The sequence below is a fragment of the Lissotriton helveticus genome, chromosome 1_1, assembly GCF_964261635.1.
Source record: "Lissotriton helveticus chromosome 1_1, aLisHel1.1, whole genome shotgun sequence".
In the NCBI taxonomy this organism is placed as follows: domain Eukaryota; kingdom Metazoa; phylum Chordata; class Amphibia; order Caudata; family Salamandridae; genus Lissotriton; species Lissotriton helveticus.
This window is the reverse complement of record NC_136057.1, coordinates 487,945,494-487,973,424: the sequence shown is the minus strand read 5'-3', so window position 1 is coordinate 487,973,424 and position 27,931 is coordinate 487,945,494. Positions and strand designations below refer to the sequence as shown.

General features: G+C 46.4%; 1 protein-coding gene across 1 annotated transcript in view; it reads right to left on the bottom strand.

Moving 5' to 3' along the window:
* Positions 1–27,931, bottom strand: part of RIC8B (RIC8 guanine nucleotide exchange factor B) — a 508,522-nt gene that overhangs the window by 84,353 nt on the left and 396,238 nt on the right. Inside the window, exons 8-9 of the mRNA XM_078673927.1 lie at positions 7,232–7,376; positions 5,804–5,923 (exon numbers count right to left, since the gene is read on the bottom strand). Coding sequence (XP_078530053.1) covers positions 5,804–5,923; positions 7,232–7,376 — 265 coding nt within the window. The remainder of the gene's footprint in view (positions 1–5,803; positions 5,924–7,231; positions 7,377–27,931) is intronic.

Here is a 27,931-nt window from a genome sequence, read left to right as displayed (position 1 = left end):
AATCCCCTATTTGGGAGCACGCTCATGCAAAGCACTCACTAGGCGTTCCATCGCCAGAGCGAATAAAAGAAGGAATAACAGAGAGCCCTGGCGAGTACCCCTGTGGACCATCCAGGATGGCGAGAACACCCGACCTGTTCGTACTCTGAATCCATACAGCAGTTTTAGCCACTTGATCATCTGCCCTAGACCTATCTTTAAGAACAGCAAACAGGAAAGGCTACCTAAGGATGTCAAACATCTTTTCAATATCCATACAGGCAACCACCACCCACAAGGTCTCTTCAAGTGCCCCGCCTAAGATCATGAATAACTGCCTCTAATTAAGGTGGGTTCTCCACTCCCAGGATAAAATCATTGTGGTTTGAATGGGCACATTCTTCAATGTATGTCAACAATCTGTTTGTTAGCAATTTCCTAAAGTACCCCTAATAAAAGACAAATTTGTAAATTTGTAGGTGTTTGCAGGGTAGTGATTTCTTGTATATACTATAACAATCCAGTGACAAACCAGCTATACCATGTGTGTTCCCTCTGGCCAGCGCATCTTTCGCTGTTTTGATATAATCTAGTACTGATGGGGCACTGAAGAGTCTGTCCATGTCATACAACACAAGTACATTTATACTGTCCAAGTATCACCCTGATGTGACTACCTTTGTGGTTGGTGCAGAGTACAACTCTTTAAAGTAAGATGCAACGGTATAATTTATTTAGGATTGTGTGTGTTGAATAACTCCTAACAGAGATCGCATTGCGTATATGGGCTTCCGGTCGTTCTCTGAATGGATCAACCAGGCCAGTAAATGCCCCTCCCCATGTGGTCTGCAAATTCTTTGTAGCCAAGCCCCCCTGCCCCAGGCCTGTCCGATAACACCTCCGATCCTCCAACCTCGCACTGGCCGAGGCCTTGCGCTTCCACAGACCCAGAGCAGGCGGAAGATCCTTCTCTCACATTGCGGCTATGACCTGGAACAAGCTACTGGCAGACATCAGACGTGCATCCTCCCTGAATACCTTCAGAAAGAGTCTCAAGGCCTGGCTCTTCGGCTAAACCCCCAGTCTTCCCCCCTCCATCTCCCAGCGCCTTGAGACACTCACGGGTGAGTAGCGCAATTACAATCCCCGATTGATTGATTGGAAGTATGCATTCCTGAGGACTATTAAAGAGACTCAGCTCCCCCCTTACACTGATGTGCTGACAACATCGAGAAAAAATACTGTGCAGGATCACAAGCATTGAGAATCATAGAGCGAAATAAGAGTAAAATTCCGGATTCATTTTGTTCTAGGGTACCATTTATATAGCCAACATATGCAGGGGCCTTCTAGAGCTCTATGACCAAGCCCAAAAGCGCACACAAAGAATGGAAAACCAGAGTAAAAGGGATATTGAAATAAATATCATGAGTAATTCTCCTACTAGCAGAGAGTCACAGGGTAAAACTTCATCTTCTTGTTGATGCAAGAGGCCTGATTTGTAGAGGGCTTTTCATATTTTCTTTGAACGCAAGGAAACCTCTCTGTCACTGCCATCTCTGACAACTGAAGAATCTCCTGTCTTGCCTCGTAAATGCTAAAAAGAATTACTTCTTTCAGTCTTCCTTTTGGACATGGAAAAGGTAATGCTTTTTAAGACAAGTTAAACAAGGTAATTGCCAACAATATGCAAAGCCCACAAGTTGCACTTATTTCCTCATTCACTGACGGCATAAACACTTTGCCATCAAAAGGCAACATAATATTGTTTCCTGTACTTCTTCAGCAAGGCATAAGGAGCACAGTCACTCCTGTCAAAGCACTTACACTCCTACATCTACGCTATTAACCACTCTTGTCCATGTGGTTAAGAACAGAATGGAGAACAGAGGCTGGACTGCCATGCCGCCACCAAGTTGCAACAAACGTCTTCTGCCTACGTGAAGGAGGTCGGGGCAGTTAGCAACTTATACAGAATATCCTAAAGTTAATAACTGTATCTGCATAGTGAAATAAAGTGGAATTTGATTAGCCTTGGCCACAAGCAATCCTGGAGCTTTATATCTTTGTCTAAGGTAGCCTAAATGGATGACACTATTCTCTCTATGTTGAAGAGAACTATTCCTATCAGATTAGACTCTGCCTGGAAGTGGATAGCCACACATATAGGGTATCATAAATCAATCGGTATTTGGTAAGAAAACTGTATTTATCATTAATGCACAATAGGCCTTTTCTCAGATTTTCAAGGACTCTTTCACCATGCGACCTTGTATGTAATTGATGGATCTACTGCTCATGACAAATTGAAAAACATAGGCCAGTACACCCTTCCTTGAGGAAGAGAAGTCTCTGGACTTCAGGACACTACAATAATATTGTTTGTGGCACGGAAATCCATCTGCCCTGAAAGGTTATCTCCTTCCAGCATTTTGCCATTGAAATTGTAACCCTAGGAAGTGCTAGAGTTTATGTAAGCAATGTAAATGGTAAGTCCAGGATGACAGTCTGAATTGGAAATTGGAAACCCTTAAGATATCTACACTGTGTACTAGGTATCATCCAAAGAAAAAGCTGGAGAAAAAGAAGTGATTGGAGGGGGACACTTTTTAGATCATTATCTCTCTAGTGACGGGAGCTCCCAGATCAGAAGGTCTATGCTGTCAAGGAAAAGAGAGTCAATAGAGGGGGTTGGGGGTAGGAAGCAGCATAGTCCAGATACATTATCTCTGACCACTGAACATGTTGTGGAGACAAAAGCCGGACATACTGAACTCAGTAGCAGGATCACAAGCATAGGTATTTATTTATTTATTGAGCTTTATATAGCGTTGGCTGGACCCGAAGGTATCAGAGCGTTTTACATTGTGAGAAACAGCAAGTTACAACAATCGTCATTAATACATTAAACACGCAAATTTCAAGATGAAAGCAAAGATCATGGTCGGCAGAGAGGGGGAAGGATGAGTCAGGGAAAGACTAGAAGGATAGAAGGGAGGGGACCAGAGGGAGAGGGGGTATAGGCAGAGAAGGCAGAAAGATGTTACCTCAAGGGAAAAGAAAAACATAGCGACGAAATGGGAGAGTTCAGGGTATAGTAATTAGGAGCGAGATTAGCGTAGAATTAATAGGTATGGTGGACAAGAATTTGGAAGGGGGGAGAGAGGAAAAAAGGGACAACAGTAATGATATGGAAACGGGAGAGGGGATAGGAGGGTGCCAAGAGGGAGAGGATTGAGTAAAAGTAGACCAGGGGGAGGGGGATAAACTTTGAGGATCATCGGAGTGGGAGCGGAGGAGAGTGCCACAAGTAAAACAAGATTGTGGTTCCAGTTCCGAGGGATCATCGATAGTCCACAACAAAATGGCTGGCAAGTCAAAAGTCAGAGGGACAAAAAGTCCCCGATACGGACTGGGGAGTACAAATTAAATGCAGAAAGGGGGGGTGGGGGGGGAGTCAAAAAGGGGGGGGGGTGTAGATCCAATGTCAAAGGCAGGGGGCCGGGAACCGTAGAATGCAGTGGCTCCGGATCCCTGGAGCATCGGCGGTGGCAGTCCACCCAGCGTAGCTCTCTCTCCCCCATACCTGTAAAGTGCTCCCAGGTCGTAGCAGACAAAATCAAAGTAGAGAAACTTCTGCATGTACTGCCAGCAGCGTGAGATAGGAGCGAGAGTTTTCAGGGATGGCAGACTGCAGGCAGGAAAGCAGGTACAACAGGGCAAGCAGAGCCGCAGCACTCAACATCAGAAAGGCATGTACTTGCGGCCCAGTGGAAAGCGGGACTGTACCGTAGAGAAGAATCTCGTCCCCGTTTAAATTTCCGCTTTTAGAGGCCATTGCGATGGTAAAAAACGCTGCGTCTAGGCTGGTAGGAAGATCAGGAATCCACGTAAATTATTTGTGAGGGAGGCAGCAGGGGGAGAAAAACTGAGGTAACGGGATGGAGTCTGACTTGTCCCGATGTCCAGAAGGGTAAGAGACGGCTGCAGGAGGACCCGGGCCAGCCTCCTCAATAGCCGAACCAGGCGGCTCCTCTGGGCATCTGCCATTTCGTCTCACAGTCCCGGAGGTTTGGGGATCTCGTCCCCGGATCAATTGGTCGCTATCTGGAGCCTGCCGACGTTTACAGATCAATTCGCCGAGGCTGATCTTACATCAGCAGTCCATGGCAATTCGATTCCCAGGGCAATAGGAGGGGTGGAGGAATGATAGCGGCGGGACGGGGGATGCCATGATCCGAAGTTCGGATGGGTAGGTGTTGGCTGCGGGACAAACCTCGGCCGAACACCTCTTTAGCCAAACCAATCGGTTCCACCGGGTATTGGTCATGTCCTCACGCCTTCCGCTGTCGATTAAGGGGCAAATTACGGGGAAAAAAGAGGGCTTTTGGGTGAAAACGGCATTCCCTATCCGGGAGCTTCTGACTGGAGCTCCGCTCCTGCCGGCCATCTTGCGCCTAGGTTACCATAGGTAACTATAAGATGCCTTGGAAGCAGTGTCCAAAATAGCAGACTGCTGCTCTTGGGACAAAGTTGCTCATATTTTGGCGTATCAAGCCCAACGTCCCAATCTGAACATTCCATAAATTGGCAGTAGACATTCTTTAATCTAAAAGTCAATCGTTAAAGGTTTTATAAAAAGAATTTAATAAGAAATGCGTTATAGGATCTCAGCAGTTTGGAAGCTTTCTTGGCAATTGACCTTGGGCAAATCGTAGGCAAGGTATCTTTATTGTTAGGTCCCATAATCATATACTTCACTTTGTTAGGATGGTGCAGCACGTCGAAGTTTTGATCTAGACATTCATAAGCCTTGCCGATCCCAACTAAATCAGCATATTGAATAGAGTCAGAGTCAGGCGTGTTGGAATGCTAGGAGACTATCTGGTATAAGTTTGCAATGGCACCTGTGGGTAGGGTAACCACTGTATTCAAGAACACCTGTCAGGCTACAACAAAGCTATTTGGAGAGTCTTCATAAAAACAGGTTTACTTACCCTATGTTACTTCCTTAGAATGGAGTACAGGAACTCCGGAACTAGCAGAAATCTAAAGACATTCAGCCACCAGATAACTAAATTAATCAGCGAAAACACAGTCTTCAATTGCTCCATTACTTGGCAGTCCAAGTAGAACCAGTTTGGATCAATGAAGAAAACTCTGACTGCAGCCTTTTAAATCTTAAAAAGTTTCACTGAAGTACTCCGAGGTGAGCAAAATAGGTCAGATGCGTAGGATCTAGCCAAAGAAGATAAAAGGGACTGGCGGCAGAAGTACGTTCTCCTTTCCTCTCAAAAGGTCTTCAGCTGTGTAGCTAAGTTTTGGTTACCGTAGGAGCACACTGCACAATTGAAAGTCTGAATGAAGGGCAAGAGGTCTTATCAAACTTCTTGTTACATGCAAGGGACACATCATGAACTGGATGAAATGAGGCATACATAAGATGTCCCTAGCAACGCTGTTAAGTTGTTGGCAGCTTTCATTTTAAATGGTAGGGAAAATAAATAAAGCTCCAAAAGTGAGTGAGCTTAGCCATAGCAGAAACTAACAAAAGGTACCAGATATGTTTCTCTGGAGAGACTGGAAGACAACCTGTATGTATTCTTTCACTAAACAAGGGCAGTTCAGTGATGCAATTGGTAAGAAAATTGACTTGAACGCTTGTCTTGGATGCAGACTTTTTCAATTGCATGAAACACTGAATGGGTTCATGTAAAATTCTCATAAATGTACCACTATACATCAATTTAGGAGCCATATGCCAATTCCATAGCACAAAACTGCAACTTCTTTTGTACACTTAAAAATAAAAAAACCGCTTTACCTGGAGAGTTTATCGAACATGTTGACAAGCTTCATTGCTTCATATTCTTTTTGTTCTTCTGTCATTTCGTCCATGGGATTGGGCATTGGCTCTTCCAGATGTCCAGTAATGAGATTGATGCTACAGAATAGCAAACACTGTCTTAATGAATGAAATAATAACATTTCTATCTAGTTTTTATCACTTGATTTAGAGTACTGAACGTGCATGGAAACAGGGCGACCAATAATTTCGAAGTTTGTCTTCCCAGTGCTTCAGGAGATAAGTTTTTGACATGTGTAGCTCCCTTTACTCTTGGATCTCTTTCATACTATAGTTTACCTATATTTCACCATGTTAAATAACTCCCAATCATCATGAGTGACTGTGGTAAAATCTTGTAAAATCAACCGAGATTTCAACAGTAAATGTTATCAGTGTTGTCATGAAGAAGGTTATGAGTGTATCGGGGCACAAGTTCAAGTTTGCACAGCTAAGGAAACTGGGGAATATCAGTGGCTTTAAGATGTTGCCTTGTAACTAGAACCTGAATTTATCTGTAGATTTTATAATGAATTTCTGAAAAGGAAGTACATTTTACCTTTAAATGTAGTTTTCAAGCCAAAAACACTTACACCAATGTTTTATTTTTACGCTCTGACTTTTAACAGAGTTGAACAAAAAATGTAAGTAACACATGCTTTTGCAAATGTTAGAGGGCCAAAGCTTGACGGTTAGCAGTAAGAGTTTTTTCTGGTTAAGAATACAAACTCCTGCATTAGTAATTTAAGTTGAATCTATATAGTGACATTTTTTGCTGCACACACAGAATGGAGCACAAGAGCGGTGGCCATGGGCACTGGCTCGCTGTTTAGGGCTCTGTTTCACTCTGAAGGCCATGATGATGATCGGGGATGGCTGCAACAGGGACATTCCCTCCAACAACAATCACAGTTCTCTTATCGGAGGGAAGTTCTCTCCAAGTCAACGCCACTTCTTGAGCTCTTTCATAATGTTCATGCATTTTACTACAGGTGCTGGAGGATCATTCATGTGGAAGATTGCCACCAAATGCAGGCACACACCTTCACATGTACTGTCGTGGTACTGAACGAAGGTTGTAAAGACAACAGCAACTGGATTTCTCTATAGCACTGTCAACTTCAATTTTACCATATAGCACTAACTGTAGCTAGCAGTGCTACTACTACCCAACTTTGTGTTACCCAATTTATCAACTTGTTTCTGATCTTTGCAAGTAGATCTCGGCCGCCAGCATTTAACTTACTGGGCTATTTTACAAGAAATAAACTATCACTTACTGGAATTGTTCCAATTATTTTAAATGCATACACAACTCTTTTAGTGTAAAGAGATCAAGGAACATACAACATTGATTAGGTTGTCAAAGATTAACGAATGGAAATGAATACCAAGATGGCAGCGTACTTTGGCTTTGCAGACTTGTACTCTTCAGTGTCTGTGTCCTCATCATCGGAGTACCAGCGATCCCCTCGTCCTCCTGCTAACAGGCCCCTCGCTGCAAGAAGTCCTGCTGCATTCCCGTAGCCAGTGTACTTTAATAAACTGTCCACTAAAAGAAATGGTTGTTGAAACAGTCAATCAAGTGCAAACATGTAAAATGCAACATATAAACTACTGCATGACACAAATGCAACCCTGGTTTCTAGCCAACACAATGCATGGTCATGCCAGGGCATACATTACAGAATCCAAAGTATAATTACTTTACTCTACTTCTAATTAATTTAGAAAAAATGGAGACGTGTTTACATGAGCTTCACAAATGTCTTCCAATATGGAGTCCCTTAAAAGATGCTTATTACCCGAGCAGACTGGGCATGTTTAGCATTGTGTGCCAATAGCAAGGCACACAAAAGCTAGTACCCTGCAGTTGGCAAGGAGATTTGAAGTTTGACTAGTACATTACCTTAAACATGAGCGTTCCATTCAAGTAATATCACTGCAGGTCTTTGGCGGAAATGATCCTGTTAGAACACAGTGCAGCAAGCATTAGTGTGGCTCTAGGTTTGGAGGACGTGTGCCCGTGTATGCTTCTCCTGCACTGGTGGACAGTCTGAAGAAGTATCTCCTGCACTGTGACCTGCTGCTGCTGTCCCTGATGGGGAGAGTGGTGTTGGGGAATATGGTGACACTGCCACTACTCCTACACACTATGGGGAACTGGGCAATTGGCGCTCATGAGCTCTAGGGGCATGGAGCTGGAAAGACTCTGCACCGACCTGTATTACTCTGTCCGAACTCTATGACTATGTATTTCACCTGTATTATTGTCGCTACTGACTATCTATGTACACATTCAACTGTAATATTTGTATTATTGATGTGTTGTACTACTTTGATCCCTCACGTACCTACCCTTCCCACTTAATATGTTTAATTCCACTCTCTTGTTGGTATTCCCGGCTTTGTAAAGCACTCTGAAATCTGCAAAGATCTTGTTCGCGCTATATAAAACTTTCAAAATAAATAAATAAAAAATTCACTGCAAGTACTTACTTATACACTTTACAAAAACCAAACTAGGGCATATGGGGGGGACACTTCTGGACTGGTTCTTGGACCGGGCAGCTGAGACTGAAGGCTCTTGAGTTTACGATTGGGAACTCTGGGGGAGGATGCTCTGGAGAGGTGTTCCAAGGGCAACTTAAACAAATGGTTTAAAATATGCTTTTTACTTTTTTTATGCTCTCCCCTGTGCTTTTGTTTCTCTCTCCTTTCGCGTGCCTGCTAAATGCCATTTTTCACTCATTAGTCTTGCCAGATGTCATTTATCAATTCATAAGTCTTTTAGACTGTTGTGTTTTCTTTATGTTGTGTCGGAATGTTCAGGCAAACCAGCTAAAACATAACTGCTGCATTGTTCTTCTGTTGTAAATATTTTATTTTTCCCTTAATACCTTCTTATATTTTACACTGCCAATAAAGATTAGAAGAGCAAGTTTATTTAATGGAGTCAATGGTCTGAATACAAAAATATGAACCATCTGCTGAGAACATTACGAAATAATGGCATTCCTGAAACACTGAGCACAGAACAACAGACAATGTCTAAATACTTCCAAGCGGAGAGCGGATAACGTATGTAGAAAGCCCACTACCTCAAATGTGAACAAAATGTAGGCATGAATTGCCTATAGCAAATCGAATAATGGAAAAAAGCAGGAAGATAATGAACCATAGCGATGGAGAACTTGAAGTTCTCTAGAGGACACATAAGTTTGCCTAATTATCGGACTTTTCGCTTTGCCAGCAGCAGAGTTATAACACAGTCACTCGGGCAACCTCTGTCAGACTTCATCACGTGCCACAGCTTCTGAACAGATAACAATAGCCCCATGATCTACATTTACCGCATTGTCCAAAGCTCGGATGTTTATGGTCTCAACTTCATTACTTCGTAATATAGTTACATTGATAAATTACTTGTGCTATGACGTTCATGCCAAGTGGCCAGACCGATAATTGCGTGATTAGAATTTATTTGATTCTGTGGAAGACTGAACTTTTTCCCTCTGTTGTTAGGCATGCATTCATTAATTACATTTCCTTACTTCAAATCCCCTCCTGCTCGTCACAGGCTACGCACTGACTCACTGATTTCAAGAGGACACCGTCAGTAATTCACTTTACATCCATTTTCCACATCAAATTGAGGGATAGGCTTCCAAATAGTTGACGCAATCATACTAATTGTATAAACAAACCCCAGTAAGCTTATTGTGAATCTTTTTAATTTTCCCGGATTAAGGAATGTATGTATGGGCTCACATCATATGTAACTGATTCCACTGACTGCTCGTTGTATGGATTCTATCCCAGAACACCAAAAACAAGTGTGGGTGCCTTTCTTATTCAGAAAAGTACACCTCGACTCTTCCAGTGTTGATCACATCGGCCTATGTTGAATGCACCATTCCCCTTAAATATAATAGAGAAGTCTGTTGGCACCCAACGGCATACCTATCTAGAGTCCAACAATATTATGGATGATTAGAAAGCAAAATTTATACCCAGGACACATTTGTAAACTGCTGCACTGGATATCGATTTTGTGAATGTTATAACCCATAACATAACATGATGCCATATGGTATGTTGATTTGGAGGATGCACTAAACATCCAAGAGGGTATCCAGGCGCTTAAGAATGGTGTGTAGGGGTGTGGTCCTAAGGTGCTTATATGAAAAGCCAGTTCTTTACCTTCTTGCAGAGCTCAAGAAGTAGGAAGGAGGCTCTGATGTCTTGGAAGCAATGTAGGAGAATGAACGACCTCCAATTTTGTGGCATGTGTAGATTGCGTGCACACTGCGTTGACTTGAGAAGTCATGTTGAGCTTGTTGTCTAGGATGATCCCTAGATTTTTTTGCATGGACTGTGGGTATGGGTGTGGGTGTTGGTCTAGCTCCAAAGGCTACCAGGTGCCAAAGACCAGAACCTTCAGCTTGTTGGATATCGGTTTCTTGGTCTCTGATGTGAAGAGTGGCAGCCTGACCATTTGGGTTCCTCCCCTAAGGAAGGAACAGAGCCATTTGAGGGCAGATCCGTGTATGCCAATCTCGTGCAGTCTTCTGCCGAGTGGTGTTGTGGGACACAGTGTCGAAACCCATAGAAAGGTCGAGCAAGATGAGGGCCGCTGTACCTTCTCGGTCCAGGACGTTTTAAATGTCGTCGGTGGCTGCGATTAATGCTATTTCGGTGCTGTGCTTCTTTCCGAATCCCAATTGTGTATTGCCTAGAAGATGTTGAAGTTCAATATGGGTTGTGGGTTGCTTGTTGATGGCCTTCTCAATCACTTTGGCTGGATAGGGGAACATGGAGATGGGTTGGAAGTTGCTCAGTTGATTTGGGTCGGCTTTGGGTTTCTTGAGGAGGGTGTTGATTTCTGCAAGTTTCCATTCATCCGGGAACGTGGCAGACGTGATGGTGGAGTTGATGATGTAGGTTACGGTTGTGCTGATTGGTGAGGTTACCAGGTTGTAGATGTGGTGGGGCATGGGTCCGTTGGGGACCCTGAGTGGATGGGCCGCAGGATTGCTGCCGAGTTGTTTCTGGTGAGGGTTGTCCATTTGGTCAAGTGGCCATCTTGGTTGGCAGTGGGTAGGTTAGCATTGAACTGTCGGAGGTTGGGTTGGTGAGCGAAGTTGCTGTAGATGTTTGATTTTGCTGTAGAAGAAGTTGGATACATTGTCGCAGAGATGTTGGGAGGCAGCATTGTTAATAGTGGCTAAGGGTGAGTTGAAATTCTTGACGATCGAAACAATCTCCCTGCAGCAGTTGGAGCTTTCTTCGATGTGGTCCACTAGTGCTTTTTTCTCGCCGTCTCTAATTTGTTGTTTATACCGTCTGAGTACAGCCTTGTAGGTAGTCTGGTCGGTGGTGTCATGGATGGCTCTCCATTTCCTTTTTAGTGGTTTGCAGTGTTTTGTCTCAGAGGTCTTCTGTGTACCAACTGGCCTGCGTGCTTGATCTACTATGCTTGTTGGGTTTGATAGATGTTTGGAAGTCTGCCAAGTACTTGATGTCCTTGGCAAGGCTGTCTGGGAGGCTACGTTGGTCAGTGCTGAGGGCGCTGACCCAGTCTGCTTCTGTGATTTTGCCCCAGCTGCGGCTTGGAGTGTGGAACCTGAATGGGGTGGTGACTGAAGGTGTGTTGATTTGGTAGTGGATGGTGGAGTGTACGGTTCATGTGAGCTGTGTGGTGGAGTTGTATTTGATGCTGTCACTTGTGGTGAAGATGGGGTCCAGTTTCTGTCCTGCTGTGTGTGTAAATTCTGTGACGAGCTGGGTGAGTCCAATGTGGCTCAAGATTTCGAGGAGTGCTGTGGAGCAGAGGTCGTTTTGGTCTTCTACGTGAAAGTTGAGGTCACCAAGGAGAATATAGGCTCTTGAGTCGACGGTGAGCAAAGAAACAAAGTAGATGATGAGGTTGATTAAGGTGGCTCGTGGTCTGGGAGGTCGGTAGGCGAGGGTTCTGTTAAGGGTGAAGTTTTCGGAGGTTTGCATCTTGAAATATATATGTTCCACAAATGGTGTGGCGTTCTCTTTGGATGTTGTGCATTTGATGGATTCCTTGCAGATGATGGGGAGTCCTCATCCCGGCTTATGAAGGCGGTCCTGTTCAGTGATCCTGTAGCCTGCTGGGATTGGCATAGCAATGTTGGGAGTCGATGATGGATTGAGCTAGGTCTCTGTGAGGAAGAGGATGTTGGGTGTGTCACTACTTGGAATGTCCCATATTCTGGTTGTGTGTTTGCAGAGCGTATGTGTGTTAAGAAGCATGCATGCGAGTGGTTGTTGACATGCCGGTTTGCTGTGGCGGCACATTCGTGTTGCAGCTGTCATTAAGTAGGTCCTGGGAGAAGAACGGAGTTTAGGGTGCCATGATGTCATTTCTGGTGTTGATGGGTGATGGGAAATTAAGTCCTCTTGCTTGGCTTATTCTTTTACAGACAGTTCTAGTGGGAAAACTATTAATGTCGCTTCCTGACATTCGGTGATGGTAACTTCTGTGCAGGTGGAGGAGGGGAGATCCAGGGATGTCACTTCCTGTGCTGATGGGTGGTGGGAAATCATTGTTAACCTGCCGTTGCTCAATCTATCACCATGTGTGGCACCCTCAACCACTGTCTCAGTCAGTGGCTGCTCGGAGCCCATGCTCCAAGAGATGGTGCTCATGTCTCAGTATTCAAATCTGTAATGTAAACCACAGATGATATTCTTTCTTCTGTATATCAATCGGTTATTTCATATTAGTTTGCTATCCTTTTTTATGTGTACACGTTACTGAAAACAACCCCAAACATTCATATATAAATCCCAACAACAAAACAACAATGCAATAACTTAACAATACAATAAACATAATTTAACACCTCACTTGTCAAACACTATCTTTCATTCATCATTTTTGTGTCTTGGAACTGGGACTTTTAATTCTTTAAACTACCTTCATCCGGACTTAATATCCATAAACAGTCCTTTTTTCACTCAGTGCAATAACTGGGGTATTCTATACAAAAGAAGCTTATGCCAATAAAGTACAACAGCCTATCAGTGGTATTTTCTCTGGTTCTCCCAGAGGGTCATAATAGATGGAATCAATTCCCGGGACCCTCGCTCTCAAAGAACCTCCAAATCAATGCTGTTTCTTCCTCCTGCTTCCACACACTCTGCCTGCTTCATAAGATCTTCAAGTGGATCCCCACTGAGTCCAGGAAAATGGTCACCCATGCGCTCATCAGCAGCAGACTCTACTACGGCAACGCACTCTATACCGGCACCACCCAGAAACTTCAAAAGAAAGTGCAGAACATCTAGGATGCCTCCACAAGACTCATTCTGAACTTCCAACGCCGCAACCACATCACCGGCCACCTGAGACCTACACTGGCTACCGGTAAACAAAAGAATGACCTTCAAGCTCCTCCCACACACCTACAAAGCCCCCCACAGCGCCGGACCTGCATACCTTAACCACCGCCTCTCCATCAGACATCTTCGCTTCACCCAACTGGCCCTGGCCACCATCGGACAGATCTGCAAGACCATGGCTGGAGGAAGATCCTTCTGCTACCTCGCTGCGAAGACCTAGAACTCCCTGCCTATGCACCTCAGGCAATCACCATCACTGCCACAATTCAGGGAGGACCTCAAGACATCGGTCTTCGACTGAAATGCAGACCCCCCCCCCCACACCTAGCACCTTGAGACCCTAACAGGTGAGTTGTCACGCTTTCTAAGATTATTGATGATTAGGTCATTTAATATCAGACAATCTTCAATACAATATTGATCTCTCGCCTTTATTCCTCCTTGCGCCAGGAAATCCCCAAAATGTAATTGTTTCCTAGTAGACCAAACTAACTGACTAACCTTCTGATCCATGCGCTTTTATTCCTTTGGGGTTTTCAAAGTTTAGAAGCTTAGGTTCTTCAGACCTGTGGAGCTATGGCAGTGGCCAGTGTTTCTTAGAGAGAGAGAATGTTTCGCAGACTGTTAGGAAGCTTCACTAGCTTGGTGTTAATTCCAGATTAAAGTATAACGATTTTCAATTGATTTGAAAGGCAGTGTTTGGCAGTACTTTAGTTTACGTTAAGTCATGATGGTAAACAATTGAGGCTTAGCCCCAGTTCTAACTGCGTCTGGCCAGCGGGATATCTTGTTTCCCCTGAGCAGCTTGAATCCTGAATTCCTTACCTTTCATCCTTCGCTTGTCACATCTGAACTTTAGGATGTATATGAAAATGTTTTTCTGTTTTAGCTCAATCCTGCATCCTGTGACTTATGAATGCTCATTCCCCTTCAGTCATACTACTATATAAATGCTTTCGCATGATAATCGTGATGAAAGATTAGTCACTGTATAATTTTTGCAATTATCAGTTAGTCCTTGTCTCAGCATTTCTGAGTACTTACCCACCTAGGATTTGAATTCAGAGGACTATAAGAGAAAATTGTCATTGTTTCTAGCAGTTCTGGAATTGCACTTCAAATCGTGATGAAAGATTAGTCACGGTATAATTTTTGCAATTTTCAGTTAGTCCTTCTCTCAGCATTTCTGAGTACGTACCCACCTAGGATTTGAATTTAGAGGGCTATAAGAGAAAATGGTCATTGTTTCTAGCAGTTCTGGAATTGCACTTCAATTCACTACTGATGAATTCATCAGTATTGATTGTGTATTCCAATGTATTTCCATATTCATTGCAAGTAATCACTTTTTTCTGGACATACTAAAAACTGTCCTCTGCTAGTGTACCCTCGCCACAATCAAGTTCATGCCTATATGTAGTTTGCCTTAATCAGATGTTGATGTTTGCCACAGAAGAGAACCCTATTTTTCAGGACCTTTATTTCTCCAACGTTGGTGTATTTAAATAATTTCTCCACCATTAAGCCAGGGATCACGTGTATGTGTTTTTAGCATAACAGTACTAAAACAATGATAACACATTAGACCCTCCACCTAATTCAGGTCTTTAAATTCTTGCCAGGAGCTCAGGTACCTTTAACTCCATTTTAAATTATAGAGTAAATATATAATCTGCATCACAGAGGAAAAAGGGCTGCAGGCCACATATAAATTTATGAACGATAACACTGAAAGACTGAAGTTCACTGTTTGATGACAAAATAATCCCACTTTTGAGGCATATACTACCAGAGGGTCTATTGGTTCTCATCTAATATTAAACTCGTGTAAGTGTATTGTGAGGGTGCTTTATTTAAAATATCAAGAGGGAAATTGCACAGCAAAGACTTCCAGAAGAAAAGCTTACATTGGAGAACAGAGCCCAGCGTCACTTACGTTTCACCTGGGAGCGGTAAGCAGAACTTTGTCCGCACTTCTTAAGTTAAGTGAACGCATCGGCAACCTGCAGTGAGGTATTAAAGGAATGCAAGAGGAAATTGCTCCTAGCAGGGATTTGTAACGGCGAACTGAAAGATACTTTCTTCTTCGCAACAGTTGAGCCATGGACATCAGTTTCTCTTGCCTTTCAAGCGATGGAATTGCCTTGTTGAGAGACGTGTCCAGGATGGCCCCTAGGAATCGCGCTTTCCTCGACGAACAGAGAGATGACTTCACCCTGTTGAGAATCAGGCCCAGATTGCCGAACAGACGCGTGCATGCATCGACTGTTTCTTCCGCTGCACGTCTGGGCCTTCATTAACCAATCGTCCAGGTAGGGAAAGATCTGAAAATGCTGCTTCCTGAGGAAGGCTGCCACCGGTGCCAGCACTTAGGTAAAAATCCTCGAAGCAGACCGAAGTCTAAAAGGTAGAACTTTGAACTGGAAGTGGGTCTTGGCTACTGTAAACCGTAGAAACCTCCTGTGGGCTGGATGAATGGGTATGTGAAAATACGCATCCTCGAGATCGAGAGTGGCCATAAAGTCCCCAGGGTTGAGGAGATGTAAATGTCCTGGACAGACACCATTCGAAAGGATTGTCTTATGAGATAGGTGCTGAGCTCCCTGAGATCTAAAATGGGGGACCAGTTCTCCAGCATCTTCTTGACCAGAAAAAATCCGGAGTAGAAACCGTCTTCCCTTCTGAGAAAAGCGGACCGGCTTTACAGCTCCCTTGAGTAGCATCTGATGAACTTCGAGCCGCAGAAGACGCAGATGTTTCGAAGGCAGGTGGAAGATGAACAAACTCCAGCATATGGCCACATTGAATGTTGTTGAGTACCCAACGGTCTGATGTTATCCGTTGCCAGTTGTGGAGGTATTGAGATACCCTACCCCACACAGATGTTGTCGGGAGGGGGGTACTGCAGGAAGAAGCAGTACGCCGCTATTGTCACTTAGTGGTGTCACGCCCCTGGCGATTCTGTATACCTCTAGAGTTAGACCTGGAGAAAGAAGAGGTCTGGCCATGCCTTTGATGGACGATAAGACTGAGGCGTTGAACTGTAAGAAGGATATCATTGTTGCTGGTATGAACCCCTGTAGGTTGTAGTACTTCTTCCTCTGGCTCCACGGAACGGAAGCTTTCGATATTGTAGGGTTCCCAAGGATCTTGCTGTCTCTGTATCCTTTTTGATGTCTTGTAGGGCATCATCAATATTTTTACCAAATAATGCCTCCCCATCAAACGGAAGGTCCAGGATTTTGTTTTGGACCTCCGGCCGGAACCGTATCTCCCTTAGCCAGCCTTGGTGACGAAGAACAGCTGCGCCTGCTAGCGAGCGGAAAGCCGTTGTGGCAATGTCCATTGCGCAGTTGATAATCTCAGCTGATGTAACCTCTTCGTCTAGCAAAATTTTCTTTGCTTCCACCTTGGACTCCTGAGGCAGCTGGTCTAGATATGGTGAGAGGTCACACCACATCTGACGATCATACCTGCCAAGTATCACCAACGCATTCACCGCTCTAATCAAATGACTTGCCATTGAGGAAAATCTTTTCCCAGCATTATCCAAGCGTCTGCCTTCCTTATCAGGAGGAGTAGTAAGGGACGCAGAAAGGTTGTGTGATTTTCTCTGAGCTGCCTGGGATATCACTGAATCCGGCTTTGACTTTTTAAGGATGCTGGTTTGTCGTCAGGGGCCTTGTATTTTTTCTTCAGACGCGGCAAGACTGGAATGACAGTAGCCGGATTCTTCATTGCCTTTATACCTTCCTCCCAGATGTGGCTGACAATAGGAATGGAATGGACCGTCTTCCTATAAGGTTCTTTAAAATCAAAGAAAACACTCAGATTGAACTGAAGGCATGGGAAGTTCAAATCTGTGCGAGGCTCTCTCCATCAATTTCTGAACCCCCCCCCCAACGTCTGCCGGGGGAGAATCAACTGCATCTGATGTCGGAGAAGCTGGATCCAGTATCACATAATCATCCCACACCGCACACTGGTCCGCCCTGCTGATATTGCCGTGATCCTCGTGCGAGGAATCAACCTGCTCCTCTCGAACCATCGGAGGTATAACTGGGCTGGTGACATGCAGCTGTGACACCATCTGGGACGGTGGCCTTGGCGATGCCACAGAAGAAGCTGGCGGAGCAGACAGCCTGCGCCAAAGGAAATGGAGAAGGAGGAGGCTGGGAGAATCTTCTCTTATAGTCCAGCAACATGCCTTGAAGATCCGCCAAGAGGGAAGAAGGAACAGAAATCATGTCCTGGCTAGTGTCCTCCTGACGGTGAAAAGAGTGATGATATGAGTGCCCATGAAGGTGTTCACTTTCAGAATCAGTGTCCTGGCACTTGACTAGAAGCTGTTAGGGGCTATTGGCATTGCCAAAAGGATCATTCTCTCCCTCAGAATCTTCTTCCTCATCCAGCAACAGCGCGGGAGGCAGAAGGGCAACCCTCCTTGGAGAAGTCATGTCCGGCATGATTCTAGTCAAAGAAATAGTGATTTTCTCCGTCGACGAAGACGTCATCGATGGTACCTTCGAAGGTGGAGAAGAAAAGGAAATCATCGTCGTCGACGGAAGTCCCACCTATGACGAGCAGATCATCGACGATGAGATAAGAGTCATCGACGAGACCGTCAACACTGCGGCTGTCGTCGTCATCGCTGTTGAAGCCCTCGTTGATGCCACAGTCGTTGCAGCTACCGTCGTCGACACTCTCTTCGACATCTTCGTTGACGTTGAAGTAGTTAACATTGTCGTCAACGAGCCCGTCGACACCAGCGTCGAAAGACTCGAAGGCACCGTCGACGACCCCGTCAACGGTGGTACCGTTTTAACCTGCACCTTTGCAACCTTCGTAGACGGAGTCTTTCGCATTGTCGTCGACGATTGACTATCCTTGTCAGACTTCTCAGATGTCAGAGAAGAAGGCTTTTTAAAAGGTATAGCAGACTTTGCCACTGCTGCTGCTGAAGGTAGTCATTCCCTCTCCTTTGCACCATGGTGAGGAGATTTGCTAGGACTCTGGCTCTCAGACTCACGGTGTGTCTTTTTTGAGGCCTTTGCGTGACGGTCTGTAGATCATGAAGGGGAAGCCCTACCTCTCTTCACTGACCTTCTGGACGAAGTGGTTTCTTTGTGGAAAAGGTGCGGCAGATTTTGTCGTCCGCTGCCTTGTGGTCCAGATACAGGCAGTAGATGCAGTCTTTATGCCTGTCCTCCACATACAACCTTTTATTGCCACAGGTGGAACAAGCCTTAAAAAGGGCTTTTTTCTCTTTGTCAGATATCCCAAGAAGAAACATCAAACAATCCTGAAGAAAAAACTGCTGAAAAACAGTAGAACAGAGTTGACTTGAGCAGAGCTCAAAGGAGTCTCCCTTTGCACAATGTGCGGTAGAAAATCTAAAGCTCTGAGGTCCTCTCAGGAAGGTTCTATGGGGTGAGGCTATTCTGATTCGCTGTTGCATTATTTTGGTCTCTTTTACAAAAAGAGGTGGATATGCTACAAAATGAGATGAGGCCTAGGCCTTTTATTTCTCTTTTGTACCTACTGCTATGTTATTGTTTATTTACCGAGACTCCCATTCCGACGACGGGGAATGATGCAAGCATTGGAATCTATGAAAGTTCCAATACTGGAGTAATGCAAATTACACATAGTATTTAAACAGCATTTAAATACAATCCTGAATAAGAAACTCGCTCATTGCAAAATGTATCATGTAATATAATATCAAAAAATCAATACATATCGGTGCACATTAATTGTGCAATCCAACATTGCAGTAGTCACATTTATGAATGTCAGCTGCCTGTGCAAATACTCGCAATTAATGATGCCTAAATGTCATATTTGCCTAATATTCTACGATGTTTAGAAAAAGATAATCGAGTACAGTGCAAGTACATAAAATTACATTTGAATTCCCAATATTGTTGCCATGGTCAGAGATGTAACGGTGTCTATGCAAGTGCTATTGACAATGTATTCAGCTATCATTATCGCTGAAAAAGGTAAATCTCCAAACGTTGGAAATGGATTAGTACACAATAAGTGAAGTGCAAGTGCAGAAGATTGTCCTGATGGCCAAAGGTAATAGGATATCAGAATGGTCAGGGGCTATCTGTGCTGAAGCCCAATGTAAACATTCAAAAAGTGCAAATGCATAGGTTTACATAGCAATGTGCGGATAATGTTAAAAACAGGGATAAAATTACATACGCCTATACTTAATTTTGAGGAGAGCTATCGGATCTAAAAATTGGCATACATAGTCTAACCAAACAGTCTGTAAAGTGCTGTAGTGCCAATACCTGTGGAAAATAGTGCAAACAATTCAAAAATCATTTAGAATATAATCACAGCAGCATGTTGACTTTGTCCAACCTGAACAGAGTGCCCTCATATTGCCAAGAACTTTAGAAAAAAATAGAAATTAATGACATATGTACACAAGAGCAAAACATTTTTTTCAGACTATGATTCAATTTTAAAATGAAACGACAAACATCATGATGGGTTAAGAGGAAAATAAACTCAGTTCGGAATTCATTTATAAAAAGGTATACATGTCTTTGCTGTTATTGAGGCCATTTGGCATCTTGGTATCGAGAGACAATATAAAATGAGCCTCCAACTGGCGAAGAGTCCTTTCTCAATTCCCACCCCGTTCGGAAATGGGGACAGCCATGTACTCCAAGTCCTTAAGTTTATTATTGTGAACCAGCTTAAAATGTCTCACAAGCGGGTAATTGGGGTCCGAGTTGACACTGGCCCTCACATGTTGCAGGATGTGTTTGTGTATAGGGAGCTTTGTACTACCAATATAGTCAAGGCAGCATGTGCAGCATAGTTTGTAAACAGCATATTCAGTGAGTAATAGGGATAGGGTGGTTTTAGCTTTGAGGGGTAGGAAGAGGTAAATTGAGGTAAGGGTGAATTTAAGGTTTATGGGGGAGTACAGGTAAATGCAGTTAAAGGATAATTTTAGGGCTAAGGGGTGAGTAGAGGTAAATAGAGGTAAGGGTGATTGTAGGGTTCAGGGGTGGGTAGAACTAAAGTGGATAAGGGTGAATTCAGGGGTGGGTAGAGGTAAGGGGACTGGAAAAATAAGAGTTTCCCCACAAAACAATCTCCCAGAAAGGGGTAACCCCAATAAAAAAAAATTATATATTATAATATGTGACGTCATCAGCAGTGCATTGCGGGGGCGCGAGTTATAGTTAGCTCAACTAACTATAACAGGGGAATTTCTATAACATCCCTGAAACCTATGGTTTTTTCAGTGAATTTCTAAGGTTTTTTAACTGAACATTTCTAACTATAACGTGCCTGAAACCTATGGTACTTTCAGTGAATTTCAATGGTTTTTTAAATGCTAATTTCTAATTATAATGTCGATTAAACCTATCTTTTTTTCTGTGTTTTTAAATTATCATCCCATTCTCAACCTGGTGAACACTGCAAATCTCACCACTTTTCCATCAATACCTTCCGCCCATAAAATCGCCACAAATGAGAGCCACAACTAACCGGTTTCTGGCATTGCAGCCGTCTTCAGCCCGGCTTGCTTGAATCCAGTGGATCCTCGGAAGCTTGTTTCCGGTCCAGGGAAGGCATGGCTTGGCAGTTCGGCTGGACTGTTCCCATGAGGCACAGAGAACTGGGGTGGCAGAGTGGGCTAAAGAACGGTGATGGATTAAACCCAGATCTTTTGACTGGGTGTGAGTGTTTGATTGGTTCAGATGCTCCGTCCATTACCACCCCCTTTTGTACCGCTTTTGGCCACCATAAGTGTGGCAGGGTATGCTCAGACGTGAGTCCCTTGCTCACTTTGACACTGGATTCAAGCAACCTGGGCTGAAGACGGCTGTAATGCCAGAAACCGGTCCTCGGAAGCTTGTTTCCGGTCCAGGGAAGGCATGGCTTGGCAGTTCGGGCTGGACTGTTCCCATGAGGCACAGGGTCAGACTGATTTGCATATAGCCATGTCTGAACTGGGGTGGCAGAGTAGGCTAAAGAACGGTGATGGATTAAACCCAGATCTTTTGACTGGGTGTGAGTGTTTGGTTGGTTCAGATACTCCGTCCATTACCACCCCCTTTTGTACCACAATACCAAGTGAAGCGGTAATATGCTGGACAGACCTCACTATGCAAAGCACAAACCTCTCCATGTGGACATATACTACTGATACTTGTAGTGTTGTGCACAGTAGACGCAACCATGTTACCTCAGGCAGTGGGGATGATCTCGGTCATGTAGCTATGTTGTCCCCCCCTGCCACGTGGCTGCCGCCATGAACGTAGGCCTCCTCGACACAGACACCCTGCAAACCCAGCGGCACAGCACCGCAGACTTGTATCTGTACAGACTACTGCCTTCGATCTGCAGTGCGGACAGCAGGCCTCACAATTCAGATGCAGTGGCGATTGCAGATGACGCAGTCCAGTAGGCAAGACACATTGCTCCCACAGCGGCCCGCTCGGACCACGCATGATCGCAGGCTGCATACACGCTGAGTGCCAGACGTACCACTTACTCAGTGCACCACAAATTAACGCCACATGGCCTTAATAAGGCAGCATTCATTAGACAAAAGACATTGCTACCAGTGCGGCCTGCCGGGACCACATATCATCGCTGGCTGTGGACACGTTGAGTGCTTCAGATGCCACTAACTGTGCACCTGGGCCCATCCTGACCGCTGCCCCGCCCTACACTGGGGTTAGCACGGTTCACAATTCAAGATTAGTAGCGACTCAAATTGTGTAAGAGACTATAATGGGTTCAGAAGAGCAAATGCTCCCAATCTGTGCAGCTCCAGTCAATGCCATGTGGCTGTGGGCCCTTGCTGACAGCTGCCTCCTGCCTATACTATGAACAGTAGGGCTCACAATTCTGGTGGAGTGGCTATTCCAGATGACGCAGTCCAGTAGCCAAGACACATTGCTCCCCGTGCTACCCCACGCACCATGCATCATCGCAGAGTGCGCACACGCCGAGTGCCAGAGGTACCACTAACTCAGTGCACCATAAGTCATCGCCACATGGACTTAATAAGGCAGAATTCAGTAGGCAAAAGACATTGCTACCAGTGCGGCCTGATCACACCACGCATCATCGCAGGCTCCACACAAGCTGGTTCGTTCACGTGCCACTAGCTCAGTGCACCACTTATCATCACTGGCTGCACACACGCTGAATTGCCAATACCTGTGCAGCTGTACTTAACGCCCGTGGCTGTGGGCCCTTGCTGACTGCTGCCTCCTGCCTACACTGCGGTCATCAGAGCTCACAATCAAATTGACTCTTCTTTCATTGGTTGCAGAGTGCAGTACGCAACTAAGTATAACGTCCCTCAAAACCTACACAATATCCTTTTAGTACCCTTGCTTCAAGAACTTGTTTTATATCAGTTATAGCTTTAGTAAAATAAGAAAATTCATCTTGCAAGTCCAAACGAACACTGAATGGCACTCTACAGTGCAGACAGCACAGCTCACAATTTGAACCATAACGTCCCTGAAACCTACATGTTTCGACAATGTATTCCATAGATGTTTCATCTCTGATCTGAGTCGCGATTGCAGATGACGCAGTCCAGTAGGCAAAAGACATTGCTCCCAGTGCGGCCAGCCCGGACCACGTACCATTGCTGGCTCCGCACACGCTCATTGCTTCTGATGCTCCTACCTCAGTACACCACAACTGATGGACCCTTTATGATAGAATGTTTTGTGTATGATTTTAGATCTGCCGCCCCTACCTCAGTGCACCACAAGTTATGGACTCTTTACGATAGAATCTTTTGTGTATTATTTCACATCTGGTGCCCCTACCTTACTGCAGCACAAGTCATAGACCCTTTATGAATGAATCTCTGTGTATAATCCGATAATTACTTTTGTACTTGTTACCACCACCAACCATTCCCGGAGCACTGGCTTACACTCACCCCAGATCAATCAATCATTCAATGTACTTGTAGAGCGCGATACTAACCCGTGAGGGTCCCAAGGCATTGAGGGGAGGGGGGGGGGGGGGGGGATGCTGCTGCTACCGCTCGAAGATCCAGATCTTGAGGAGTCTTCTGAAGGTGAGTAGATCTTGGGTCTACCATATGTGGGTAGGGAGGGTGTTCCAGGTCTTGACGGCGAGGTAGGAGAAGGATCTGCCACCGGAGGTAGTTTGTTGGTTGCGGGGGACAGCGGCGAGGGCGAGGCTGGCGGAGCGGAGCTGGCGGGTGGGGGTGTGGAAGCGGAGCCTGCTGTTCAGGTAGGCTGGTCCGGCGTTGTGGAGTGCTTTGTGTGCGTGGGTGAGGAGCTTGAAGGTGATCCTCTTGTCGACGGGGAGCCAGTGTAGGTCTCTCAGGTGGGGGGTGATGTGGCTGCGGCGGGGGACGTTGACGATTAGTCGGGCGGAGGCGTTTTGGATGCGTTGTAGTTGTCATAGGTGTTTGGCTGGGATTCCTGCGTGGAGTGCGTTTCCGTAGTCCAGTCTGCTGCTGACGAGGACCTGTGTCACCGTTCTTCTTGTTTCGGTCGGGATCCACTTGTAGATCCTGCGGAGCATGCGGAGGGTGTTGTAGCAGGAGGAGACGGCGTTGACCTGCTTAGACATGGAGAGGGAGGAGTCGAGGATGAATCCTAGATTATGTGCATGGTCGGTGGGTGTTGGTGCTGCTCCCAGTGTGGTCGGCCACGAGGAGTCGTCCCAGGCTGAGGGGGTGGATCCGAGGATGAGGACCTCTGTCTTGTCCGAGTTCATCTTCAGACGGCTGCTCCTCATCCAGTCGGCGATGGCCTTCATTACCTCGTGGAGGTTGGTTTTGGCGGTGTGTGGGTCCTTGGTGAGGGAGAGGATGAGCTGGGTGTCGTCGGCGTATGAGATGATGTTGAGGTCGTAATGGCGGGCCACTAGTGCGAGGGGGGCCATGTAGACGTTGAACAGCGTCGGGCTGAGGGATGAGCCCTGGGGGACGCCGCAGATGATTTCGGTGGCTTCGGATCGGAAGGTAGGAGGTGGTCGCTCTGGGTTCTGCCAGTGAGGAAGGACGTGGTGCAGTTGAGGGCCTTCTCTTGGATTCCGGCTTCTAGGAGGCGTGTCTTTGGAGTGCGATGGCAGACCACGTCGAAGGCAGCTGACAGGTCCAGGAGGATGAGGGCTGATGATTCGCCATTGTCTAGTTGGTGCCTTATGTCGTCTGTGGCGACGATGAGGGCTGTGTCGGTGCTGTGGTTTCGTCTGAATCCGGACTGAGACGGGTCCAAGATGTTGTTGTCTTCTAGGTGGCGGGTCAGTTGCATGTTGATGATTTTCTCGATGACCTTTGCTGGGAACAGGAGCAGGGAGATGGGCCGGAAGTTCTTGAGTTCGCTGGGGTCTGCTTTGGGCTTCTTGAGGAGGGCGTTGATTTCGGCGTGCTTCCAGCTTTCCAGGAATGTCGCGGTTTCAAAGGAGATGTTGATGACCTTCCGTAGTTGGGGTGTGATGGCTGCGTCTGCTTTGTTGAATACGTGGTGTGGGCACGGGTCAGACGGAGATCCTGAGTGGATGGAGTTCATGGCCTTGCATGTCTCGTCGTCGTTGACGTTGGACCAGGAGGTCAGGCGGTTGGCGCTGGTGGTGTTCACAGGGGGGGTGGAGTCAGGCGTAGTTAGGGCGGTCGTGGTGTTGAAGCAGTCGTGGATGTCAGCGATCTTGCGGTGGAAGAAGATGGCTAATGAATCGCACAGTGAGGGCGTGATGTCATTGGCGTTGGCGCTGGGGTTGGAGAGTTCCTTTACGATGCTGAGGAGCTCTTTGCTGTTGTGCGCGTTGTTGTCCAAGCGGTCTTTGAAGGAGGATCTCTTGGCTAGTCTGAAGAGGTGGTGGTGTCTGCGGGTGGCGTCCTTGTGGGCTGCGTGGTTGTCCGGTGCGCGTTCGTGTAGCCATGTCTTTTCCAGTTTTCGGCATGCGCGTTTGGAGGCCTGGAGCTCGTTGGTGAACCATGTGGCTCTTTTGTTGGTGTGGCTGTTGGAGGGTTTCTTGAGCGGGGCAAGTGTGTTGGCGCAGTCGTCAATCCACTGTCTGAGGTTGTGGGCTGCGGCGTCAGAGTTGGTGGGTTCTTGACGAGGGAGGTGAGCAGCTGACTTCGGTGACTTTGCTCCAGCAGCGGCGAGGCAGCTGTTGGGTGAGATGGTGCGTGGTTGGTTTCTTCAAGGTGAAGTGGATGCAGCGGTGGTCGGTCCAATGGAGTTCGGTGGTGTGATCGAAGGCGACGTGGGAGCCTGTGGAAAAGATGGGGTCAAGCGTGTGGCCGGCGGTGTGGGTGGGTGTGGTGACGAGTTGTCTGAAGCCGAGGTTGTCGATCAGGGTGGCGGAGTTGGCGTCGCTGTTGTTCTTGAGGTGGAAGTTCAGGTCCCCGAGGAGGATGTAGTGCATGGAGTGAGTGGGTGCTGGCGAGGTCGGCGATGGAGTCGCGGAACTGAGCCCGGGGTCCGGGGGGTCTGTAGATGAGTGTTCCTCTGAGGGTGATGTTGGGGTCGGTGTGGATCCGGAAGTACAAGTGTTCGGTGGTGTGGAGGGTGTCCTCTGCGTGGGTGGCGACTTTGAGGGTTGACTTGTGGATGATGGCTGTTCCTCCTCCGATTCCGTTGGCGCGATCCGTGCGGGTGATCTTGTAGCCGTCCGGGATGGCTATGGCGATGTCGGACACCGAGGAGTCGTCCGACCAGGTCTCGGTCAGGAAGGCCACGTCTGGGGCGGCGGTGTCGAGCGGATCCCAGAGCTCGACGGCGTGTTTGCGTGAAAAGTGGGTGTTGAGGAGTATGCAGTGGAGGTGGTTGGGTCCAGTCCTTGGAGGTTTGGTGTTTCTGTCGCAGGTGAAGCTGCAGGTGCGGCAGGAGAAGGGTGAGCAACGTATTTACATTACACATTGCAGCATGCGGAGATTGAGTGATTTCCCCACAATCACAGGAAGTGTACGCGACCCCGAGGCTCCAACCCTGGTTTCCACCACCAAGGTAGGCAGTCTAGCCGACGGACCACATAGGTACATATCTTGGCGCAGCCTAACTCCGAACACAAGCTTTGCTCTAATTGGCTGCACACCATGTCCCAAAAACTGCAACCTGAACTTTCCATGGCCCTGTATTGCTACAGCAACAACACTCGAGTCAATGTGGAATAAACATTCATATCCACAGAAATGTGTCATGTCCACCATCTTTAATGTGTGGAACTATGGATGTATGTAGGGTCAGTGATTCCCTGAGTTGCTCGCAGCTGATGCACTGGGGCCGTCACAGGCACACAGCCACGAAACAGTGAATTTTGGTCGACTGAGGTAAGGGCATTGTAAGTGCTGAGCGGGAGTGGAGCCTGCGGTGATGGCCAATCCCGGTGGTCCGTACACTTCATCTATTGTGTGCCCTGCTGGACCGCAGTGTAGGCCTGACCAATGCACCAGGGGGGCATACCGCCACGTGTGTGCCCTAAATAGTCACTGAGTTAGTGGCAAAGCAAGGACTGAGCAGGTGAACAACCTGCGATGAGGATGGGTGCACGAGTATGTCCTCTGCCATGGTGATATCAAGACTCAGCACCAATTGTGAGATTTCTGGCTTGCAGAGCAGGGCTGCATGATGTGGAGGGTGCCCTGTCCGTGAAAAGGTGAGCAGTGAGGCCTGGGTGCGCAGCGGGGCAGATATCTCTGGGCGGTAGGAGTAGATGGGGTGCAGCAGCTTGGATACAAAAAAACGTCACAGCGATTTAGGCGTAGACAGTCGTATATACCCTGGCTTTACCTTGTCTTATTGCATTTTTTTTTAAATTCCAATAGCACGACGTTTTTAGAGTTGATCAAATGTCCGTCCCTCCCACATCTGTAGCAAAGTAGTTGACTATTTATTTTTTCATACTTTGTACCCTTAAATTTACCATCAAATTTTGACAACCTTTCCTTTCTCTCTTTTTTTAAGGAGGTAAGGTGTGTTAGGAGCATCAAAGCATGCAGACACAAGCGTGACATTCCTCTTACACCTCGTGGCTGCCTCGCGTCGCTTTGAGAATGTTATGTTTTAAATGTGACAAGGTTGGGACGTAGAAGTTAACGGGGGTTCACTCGTTCTTCCTTTATACTTGCTGCTTTAAAGACGTATTCTAAGGATCAATCCACATCAAGAGAATTACCGTCTCGGTCTTTTCATTCCTGCATACTGGACTTTCCTTCAATTACTAATTCTCTACTATCTTTCAGATGTGGACCCTGAGGGTGCACTATGTCCCTGCAAGTGGTTGCAGACACACCGGTGACAGAAAGGTGAGCTGCCAAAATGTTCTCCAGTGTCACTCTCACTCTTTCGCTCTTCCTCTCTCCTTTCATGGACGCATGACGCACAATCTTATCTTCCTTTTGATCTAACAGGCTGTGTTTCACGAATTGGCGTTCCCCCTCCCCCCAACACCACCAGAGCTCAACGCCTGATGAACCTGCGATGATGCGAGGCCATCCTCAACGCCTGAGAAGGTTGCTTTGGAATGTGGTGGACCCTCTTAAGCACACGCCGGTGGCGGAAGGTGAGCAGAGAGATTTCTTTCCGCAGCAGCGAGCCGTCACCTCTGGGCGGTGAGAGTGGATAGTGTGCAACAGCTTGGCTGCACAAGAGCGGGCAAACATCTCTGGACAGTGGATGGGTACAGCACCCTGAGAGCAAAATAGTGCACAGACACCTTCTTGCAGTGGGAGTGGATGGGGTG